The sequence below is a fragment of the Gracilinanus agilis genome, chromosome 3 (assembly GCF_016433145.1).
Source record: "Gracilinanus agilis isolate LMUSP501 chromosome 3, AgileGrace, whole genome shotgun sequence".
NCBI classification, from domain to species: domain Eukaryota; kingdom Metazoa; phylum Chordata; class Mammalia; order Didelphimorphia; family Didelphidae; genus Gracilinanus; species Gracilinanus agilis.
In genome coordinates, this window is record NC_058132.1 from 639,406,863 (window position 1) to 639,416,704 (window position 9,842).

The window sequence follows — 9,842 nt, forward strand, 5'->3', positions numbered from 1 at the left end:
CTGAAGGGTTCCAGCTCAATGCTTGTCTGGCTACGTTGTCTTCCGGTTTTCGTAGCGTAGAAAGTACATATATAATAATTATTTATCCTTTTTTTGATTTTACAGTGTTATAAGCTTAATGCAAGTATATATTTGCTATAATGATGCATACCTGAAGAGCCTGAGACTATGGGATTGTGATTTAATGCCTCTCTGTCTGATTCCAGGACAAGTGCTAACAAGAGCCACATGGTCATGGAGACTGACTGAGAATCTGCCCAGGCAAAAAGGCCATACAGATAATGGATTGCAAAAGTTTTATGCCAGTACTGAAGGGCTTGAAACTGGGGTTTGGGTTTTGGAGTTCCAGTCTTTTCTAACATTTTAGAGGACAAGGATCCCCTTTAACTTAGATTCCTAGTAAAGCACCTAAGATTGGTTATTTATTGGCTCATTCCCTGAGAAGTTGAAGGCAAATCAGACCAGAGAGAGACGTTCCCCTTATTTCTCTTATATATAGAGAGAACGGCAATTTTTTATAGTCCTGGCCCTGAATGGGTATTTGCAAACTGCTTAAACCAGTTTAATTGGGCCTTGATTCAAAGGCCTGTTATAAGTTTATTTTCCCTACATTTTTTGCACATCTTACATTTCATTCACAAGTTAATTTTTTCTCCTTTTATTTGAATTTTATTCTTTTTTTTATTATTTCTTTTGCCAATTGATTTCATACAACCCCTGTGACACAGCCATGCATCCTTAGCTGACCTGAGGTACCCTTTTCAGGAGAGAAATGTGTGTTTAGAATTTTCCTCACGGGGATGAGTGTTAAGTTTTTAAAAATTTTATAATGTAAAAATATATGTATATTTGACTCTTTTAGGCATAATTTCAAGGGGAAATGTATAATTCTTAGAAGGAAATGCATATTTTATAATCTATAATGTAAAGTATAAATTCTTTTGAGAGTAATTTCAGGATAAGGATTTTGCCATCTCCCCAGAATCCAGACGACTAACCTGTTTGGTGAAGGCACCATGAAGATGCCTGAAGACCCTTCACTGGACCATAAAATCAAATTCGAACTTTGGGTGCAGTTGATTTGAACTATGGGGAGTTGAATGAGTTGAATGCATTTGCTTTGAATGTACACTATCATGCCAATAGGGGACTGCCCCCAAATTGGTTTTTTGTCAATGTGGCTAGTTTTATCCATTTCTTTTATCTCTCAAATTCCTGAAATTTAGAAGTTGACTATGTTTACAGATCCAGTGAAGAAGAAGGGCCAAACTTTTTTTTTTTTTTTCTGGATCTCTGGGGGAAATGTGTGTGTGGAATTCAGGGAGGTGCCATTTAAAAGTATCTTACAAACTTCATGTGGACACATGAGGACTTTGAGACTACATTCCCCCTGATCCAATGGGTTTCTGTTTTTTGGACATGGGGACATCAGAGACGTCCCCAAACGTATAGGGCAGCTTAAATTCGGAGGGCGGCCTCTTGGTTACCTGAGTGGGCTGGCTGGCATACGAGAGAGACACAATGGGCACTGGCGGTAAATTTAAAAGATAGTCAGACATGGGCATATATATTTTACCAACATGGCCATAGCAATTAAACTATTAATTTCTCTTATAATATCAGTCTTTATCATTTTTAATCATAACACCAGGGATGTTAAAATGTGACCTAAATGGTTTGTGGGTCCACACTGGGTTGAAGGAGAGACAGGACCAACCAGGATAGGGAGACCAGGGTTCACTGCCAAGCTGTTGTTAACTGTCAGGAATGGCATTTAGGCCAATGATCACCCAGCTCACCCTAGGCCAGTGTCTATGGAACCAGCAAGCAAAGATAAGGGTTTTTAACAGTTTAATTGAGGGTAACTAAATAAAGGATGGGATAGGGGATTCTGCACTTGAAAACCTAAAGGGCAAACCACAGGGGCAAGGGGAGGACTTGACTACTCTAATCTAATGACCTAAGCCAGGCAGGGCCCAAAGGGGCAGTAGTGGAGTCACTGGGAAGGCTGCTTCAAACCTGGTTCCAGCCAGGTTTGGCCACCACAGCTAAAGGGCCTGAGGGTGGCTTTGGGGCTCACAGTTATCCAAGGATGCCAAGAGCCATGGTGGTCCAAGGTACCCAGGTAGAGAGAGTGTGCTTGAGATGCTGTCCACTAGATCCCAAACCCCTTCTCCACTTGGTACAGCTCTGCAGGTCTTATCCACTTGCTGAAAGCCTCCACCACTCAGGATCCCAGGGAATCTGGATGCAGGGTTTCCTTAACTCTGAGATCTCCCAGGGCTAGCAACAGTTTGTGCCAACCACTAATGGAGTCCCTCTCAGAGCACAATCCCTACTTCCTGCTCCTTCATTCCATCTTGAAATCCTCCAACCCTTCCTGCTAGGTCCAACACTAATGCTACATAAATTGCTAAATAAACCCTCACAACACTGCCCCACATCAGGTACAGAAGGACCTAGACTGCTTCTTCCACTGATGTTTCCCCTGAGTGCCAAGAGGACTGGATTGCATTCCTCTCTTGTCCCAAAGAGTTGGAACTTTCCTACTGTCCTACATTATTTTGGGATGGAACACTCTTTCATCTTATCTCCCCAAACATTTAGTCAGGTAAATTGTTTGATGCTAGCCCTCATCCATTTCACATAACACCTTGTCAATTTTGTCAGGAAAAGCTCTCTAACAAGTAGAACTATTCCAAAGTGGAATGAGTATCCTCTCCTGAGAACTAGGTCTCTATCACCAGAAGTCTTTTTTTTAAAAACTCTTACTTTTTGCCTAGGTAACAACTCTAACATAGAAGTGCAAAGGATAGGTAAACAGGATTAAATGACTTGCTAAGGTCACACAATTAGGAAGTGTCTGAGGTTAGATTTGAACCCAGATCATCCTGACTCCAGGTCTGGTGCTTCATTCATTGTGCTACCTAGCCACTCCTATCTTCAGAAATCTTTTTTTTTTTATTTGGATTTTTTATTTTAATGACAAATTCCCATATATGTTTTCTGAAGTTATATGATCTATATTGTCTTCCTCCCTTCTTCCTTCTTGCTGACAAGCAATGCAATCTGGATTATATATATATCATCAGAAGTCTTAATGCAGAGACTGGATGACTGTTATTGGATATGTTGTAGAGGATATTCCTAGTTAGGTGAGTGGTTGGACTGGTTCAACTATGAGGGCATTGTCATGCAGATTTTGAATGTGGGCTCCATGAACTTAAAAAAATTGGTAACTGTAGATCATTATAATTGGTTTCCTTGTAATCCTTTGCATTTGTTTTCTGCATTTGAAAATCTGATTCTGGGAATGGGTTCATGGGCTTCATCAGACTGCCCAAAGAGGGCTATGAACACAAAGATGTTCAGATTTCTTGTCTTACAGATGATCTAGTCCAAAATCTTATTTTATAGGTGAAAAAACTGAAAACTGAAGAAGTAAAATATTGACCACCCTCACAGAGGTATTCAGTGTAAGACTGACATGCATATCCAGGGTAATGGATTCCCAATTGGGCCCTCACTCTATTGTTCATGGTGTGTTCTAACCTTGATTTTCCAAGATTTAGTTTCTATCTATCAATGTGTTGATGAGGAAGGGATAGAGGAGTTATTAGATAAGATGAAATTTCCAAAGTGAATGTGGAAGTTGGCTTTTAGGATTGTTTTATTTTAAAATAAAGATTTGGGATGAGCACCCTTGGTGCAAGGCAAGGGAAGTCAGGCAGCTGCTGAAGCCCCTGCTCTCTGATCCTATGACTTCTCCCAGGAATAGTTAGAGTGAGCATTTAGCAAATGTTTTCTGTTTCCTGGCAGGTACCATGGCCACTCACTGCTTATGGAGCAAAGGAGAGGTAGAAGCAAGGAATGAGTCAACCCCTGGTGGGGGAGAATAGGAGCAGGTGATGTTAAAATATTCCCTTTCTCATTTGAGCCAATAGGATGGCATGAAATTGGGCAGGGAGTAGTGAAATTAGGTCTGGGTCTGAAGTCCAGAATTCCAGGGCAGAACTTCTTAAGTTAGGAGAAGGAAGCTGAGACTTCAGGTAGTACTGGGAGATGTGTTCCTTAAAACCCTACTTTGGAATTTTGAATGCTTCCCCCCAGAAATGCATTCTTATACTCAAATTAGTTTCCATGGGGTTACTAATACTATCTATCAGATGGACTTCTCTAGGTTGGACTGAGAAACTCATCCTCCCCTCCCCAACCCTTTCCCCATGGTTTCCATTAGATACCACGTTCTGAGTTTCACATTATTTGCAAATGAATTCTTAAAGGAAATCATTCTTAATGAGCAGATTGCATGTTTGCAAACTCTTTATAGATTCTCATTTATCCCCTTAAGGTATAGATTTACTACCTTATAGCTAACACGTAAATCAAAAGGAACCACAATGAAAATGAGACTTGTATGGAATCCATCCTCAATGTGGTCATGGACAACTTGGACTCCATTGTTGCGCAGGCGAGAAACATAGATGAGACCATCATCTCTTAAGATATCATGCTCACAGGTGAGGATGTAAGTTAATGGTAGTTGGCCCAATAATGAATCATTTGCCAATAAAGGTGAGACTCTGTGATCCAGAATTGCTGGAAACCTTTCTACGATTTTGGAACTTCCGTAAGTTGGGTTGGTATAAAGATGATTTTTTTTAAACTTCTCAGGAAGTAGAACACTCCAGTTGACAAACTTGAAGAGATGGTTAAATTTGGCAGGTATGTGTTGGCTGGCTGCAAAGGCCTGCTCGATAGATTCATCAGTGGTAAAGGCTTCAGTCAAAAATTTCATTAACAGTGGTTTTGTTAAAAAAAGACCATCTTCATTTTCCCTATAGGATGGCAAGTCTGTATGAAGCAATTGTAAAAATGGGTAAATTAAAGCTTGCATCTTGGGTTTATTTTTGACTTCAGAATCACCCATCACCTGTAAATATTAGAATATGCATTAATCAATCAGTCAATGAAGCAGGCCTGTTGCAACTTCCTATTCAGATTACTTTCATACTTCTAAGAGAGAAAGAGTTCATTTTGACTTAGAACACTCTCAAAACCAGACCCAAGATAATATCAGTACTGAGAATGTCTTCTTAAAGAATGCAAAAAGACTAGACTAACTTCAACATTCATTTAATATACATGTATTTTAAAAATTAAATATAAAAGCTTTAAAACTTATTTTAAACCAGTATAATAAAATTTGAGATTTATTTAAAAACCTTGTTTAAACTTGTGGCAGAAATTGATCTTTTCTGTGAAAGGAAACTTTTAGAAAAGAAATTGTCTGGAAGCCCCTGGGAGAAGAGGAGAGTGAAAGGCAGAAATCACTACTCAGGGTCATTGGCAACCTTTCTCAGAAAGACAGAAGTAAATCAGTCATGGCTGCTTGGAGGCCACAATTCCAGTGATCTAGTGAAGTCAGAAAGATTAGAATGGTGGCTTACTTACTTTAGTGAAAGAAAAGAAACCCTCTAGAGCAGTGCTGGGCAAACTTTTTAAAGAAGGGGCCAAAGGAAAGGAAATGCTCATCTGTCAGGCTGTTTCTAAGGCAACTCTTTTGAAGTTCCATTGTATTGTATCCTACTCATTGTATTCGTCAGATTAGGAATAAGGCTGGATAGAACATTTCAAGGGGCCACATCTCGCCCACTGGCCATACTTTGCCCATTACTCCTCTAGAATATGAGAAGAGGAAATAAACTATCTAAATAACTATTTTAGGAAAAGAAATTGAACAGGTCATGTTAATTTCCTAAAAAAAAGTATCAGTACCAGATAGATTCACAAATGAATTCTACTAGACATGTAAAGTTCAACTAATTCTGATATTAAATAAAGAATTTTAAATGAGTTAAAGGTGTCTTAGCAAACTCCTTTTATAAAACAGATGTAGTTCTGATGCCAAAACCAGGAAGAAGAAAAATAGAGAAAGCAAATTATGGACCAATTTCATTAATGAATATGGAAGCAAAAATCCTAAATAAAATACTAGCTATGGAACTACAACAATATATCAAAAAGTTACTCTTTGCCAGACACTGTGTTAACACTGGGGATCCAAAGAACATTTTTTAAAAGCCCCAGACAAACCTGGTTCTTGCCCTTCAGGAACTCAATTGTAATGGGTGTGGAGGGGAGACACCATATACCTTTCAAATATAATCTTATCTCAATGACCTTCCAATTCTGAAATTTCAAGATTCTCTGAGGCCTTGGATGTTGAGTCCTTGAACATACACTGAATGATTGGAATAAATTAGCCATAGATGTATAAAGCAAGCCTCGGGTACACATGCCTTTCTCCAGTTTCTACACAATGATTTAGGACATCCTCCCAGGGCTCTGAGCTTTGAAGAATACCAAATGGGGACGCAGTCTCAAAGGAGGGAGTTTCTGATCAAGGGAGATGTGGTGGCACCAAGTCTAAGAAAGACCTAACAGAATCAGTCCAAAGCCTTCTTCCCAAACACTTAGCAAGGTAAATTGGGCATCATCCATTTAATATGGTCAGTTTTTTTTCTTGGTCAGTTTTGCCAGGAAAAGCTCTTTAACAAGCAGAGCTATTCCAAAGTGGAATGCGATTCCTGTCCTGGTAGCAGGGTCTCTATCACCAGAAAGAAGTCTAAAGGCAGAGCCTGGATGACCATTATTGGATTTGTGGTAGAAAAAAATTGCTAGTAAGGCTTTGTGGTCAGACTAGTTTAAGCCTAAGGATGTTGATACACACACACAGGTTCTGAACATGGACTCCATGAACTTCAAAAAATTGGTTACACACAGTGGATGAGAATCTGTGCCTTAAAGGTCACTTAGTCCAATCTAGTCCAATTAGTTGGTATAAACATGTATATTTTTAAACCTCTCAGGAAACAGAACATTCCACTTGACAACTTGAGATGGCTAAATTTGGAAGGGTTCCAAGGGCTGCTCAAAAGATTAATCAATTGTAATCAGCCATTAATTTCAATAACAGGGTCTTGAAGAATATTAGACCATGTTCATTTTCCCTTTAGGATGCCAAGTCTGTATGAAGCATTTGTAAAATTGAGTAGATTAAAACTTGCATCTTGGGTTTATTTTTGACTTCAGGATCACCCATCACCTGTAAATATTAGTATATATATTTATCAATCAGTCAGTGAGTAAGGCACTTCTCAACTGTCTCTTCAGAATATTTTCCTACTTCTAAGAGAGAAAAAGTTCATTTTGACTTAAAACACTCTCAAAACCAGACCCAAGGAATTCGAGGGAGATGGTAATGCCAGTACTGAGAATGTCTTCTTAATGAATGTAAAAAGACTAGGCCAAGTCTAATATATGATATGTACATTTCTTCTTTAAAAATTAAATAAACTTCAAAAGTAAACATTTGAAATTTAATTCAAACCATTGTAACTCTTTAGATATAACTAGTCTATGATGATTAAATTAAATTTGAGATTTGTTTAAAAACCTCATTTAAACTTGTGGTTGAAATTGTTCTTTTCTGAGAAATGCACTTTTTAGAGAAAAATCTGGAAATCTTTGGGAGCAAAAGAGAATGAAAGGCAAGTATCATTACTCAGGAGCCTGAGGGTCAACCTCACTCAGCTACACAGAGGTATATCAATGACTATTTATAGCCTGTAAGATAAACTGAATTAGAGAAGACAGAAACTTAAGAATGAAGGGATCTTGAATGAAGTTTCATGATAAAAAAGAAAGAAAAAATAAAGAAAAAGAGAGATAGAGAAAGACAGAGAAAAAAGAAAGAAAAAGAGAGAAAAGAAAGTAAAGAGAAAGAAGTTAAAATAGAAAGAAAAAGGGATAAGAAGAAAGGAAGAAAGGGATAGAAAGGAAGGGAGGAAGGACAGATGGAAGGAAGAAAGAAGGAAAAATGTATCTTGATGTAAGTTTCACAAGATACTAGGTGATGGATTTCTTTCTTTCAGTTGAAGTTCTGACAATATCAGAATGTAAGAAACACCATCTTCCTTTAGAGCATTCATACATTTAGAATCTATTCCCCAACGAGAAGAAAACATGTTTTTGTGAAAAGGAAGAGGTTTTAATTATCAAAGAATGCACGATATTGTTTCTGTTCTGGTGCCTAATGCAAGTAGAAATAAATCCTTTGTTTGAATATAAACTATGAAGACACCCTTCCTTCAGTTGGGATTTGGACCTTTTAGGAGAGAAAATGATCTCTAGATTTCAGGTACACATTTGAGAACTCAAACTTCATTGTCAACTATGTTTCATTTGATTGGGAATAGTTTCATGTTAAGAGACAGAGACAGATCTTACATATTAAGATTTAGAGAAATGTGAGTGTAAAGAAAAATAGTTTCAAGGGTATCAAAGAGAATGATGACTTTTTGGAGACTTTCAGAGCTCCATATATGATGAGTGCTTCAGTTAATTTTCATATACATGCTTATGATTAAAGGGGGCAAATTTAAGAAAATGGGAAGTCATAGAAACATTTGTAGAGTGTTCTATGGTTAAAAAAAGAATCAATATGAGAAGGAAATTTGGGAATTTAAGATTTTGGGTGTGAAGGGATTAAATATTCACCTAGTACAGCACTTCTCAAACTTTTATTTTAGTGCCAGAACTTCTTTATACTCCTCAAATTATTGAAGAACCATCAAGATCTAAAGAGTTTTTGCATAGGTTAGTGTTATTTATTAATACTTGCCATATTAGAAATAACAAAATCTTAATATTATTATAAAAATAATTTTGTCCTTAAGGACTCCCTGAAAAAAAAAAGTCTCAATGATCCACAGGTGTTCTAGAAATACATTTTGAGATCCACTGATCTATTCCAATCCTCTGCCCTCGTTTTGCAGATATGGACAATGAGATCCAGAAAAGCCACTGATTTTTCCAAAGAGAGCCACAGAAACGTAAAAGAATTGAAATTTGAATCCAAGCCTTCTGACTCCAAGACCAGTATTCTTTCTACTATATCATTACTATTTAAAATATAGAACATAAAATAGTGATTCTAACTGGAATAGTTAAAAATTCAAAGCATCTTACAATTTGAGTTACTGCTGCTGCTACAGTTGCACCAACGCTGTCTCCTGAAATGCATACTCTGGTGGGATCGATACCATATTTTGCCAGAATTTCATCCTGTAGAAAGAACTTGGTAACACTGAGGACATCTTCCAATTGAGCTGGATGGCGATATTTAGGTACAAGTCTGTAGCTACAAAAAGAACAAAACATTGATTACATGTATCTCATTTTGTCTATGTAAGCATCTCTCCATAAAAGAATAGATTAGTTGGGGGAATACCAGTGTCCCATGGGGAAATTCATGTTAAACTATTTTCCACTGCCTTCCATTTTAAAATGTAAAGTGTGTTGTGGAAGAAGCCCATAGAAAGCTGAGCCTGGGGCCCTAAACACTTTGAAATCAGCAAAATGCACTTGTGAGGCCCTAGGGTTGCAGTGGGTAGAGCAGGGCACCTGAAATCAGGAAGACTTGAGTTCAAATGTAGATACTTCCTAGCTGTTTAGTCCTGGGCAAATGTCTCAACATTGGTCTGTCTCAGTTTTCTCATCTATAAAATGGCTATGTTAATAGGGTCTAACTCCCAGGGCTTTTTTGAAATGAAATAGCTTTGGTAATGTCTTTGCCCACCTTAAAAGACTATGTAAATATCAGTTTTTATTATTATGTTTGTCTGCAGGAACAAAATAGCATATAAACTCCCTGTTTTAAAAGTTTCTTCAAGTCACAAATCCACAATCAAATATGTCTTCTTATAGGCAGATTCCCCCCAAATTGCTTCTTACTCAAATAGGGAGAGAACTGTGGGAATAGCAATACAGAAGAAAAA

At 37.7% G+C, this 9,842-nt stretch overlaps 1 protein-coding gene across 1 annotated transcript; it reads right to left on the reverse strand.

Annotated features, from left to right (window-relative positions):
• Positions 1-4,324: 4,324 nt before the first annotated feature.
• Positions 4,325-9,318, reverse strand: LOC123241980 (arylacetamide deacetylase-like). The gene is made up of 3 exons (XM_044669474.1): positions 9,296-9,318; positions 9,034-9,205; positions 4,325-4,933 (listed from the first exon to the last, which is right to left on the reverse strand). The coding sequence occupies exons 1-3, from the start codon at positions 9,316-9,318 to the stop codon at positions 4,325-4,327; spliced, it is 804 nt and encodes a 267-aa protein (XP_044525409.1).
• Positions 9,319-9,842: the final 524 nt, after the last annotated feature.

Coding starts and splice junctions, on each gene's coding strand:
- LOC123241980 (XM_044669474.1), bottom strand. CDS start 9,318: ATGAATTTCCCCATGGGACACTG. Junction 9,206..9,295: donor AATTTCCCCATGGGACACTG/GTATTCCCCCAA, acceptor TTCTTTTTGTAG/CTACAGACTTGTACCTAAAT. Junction 4,934..9,033: donor CAGCAGCAGTAACTCAAATT/GTAAGATGCTTT, acceptor TAATATTTACAG/GTGATGGGTGATTCTGAAGT.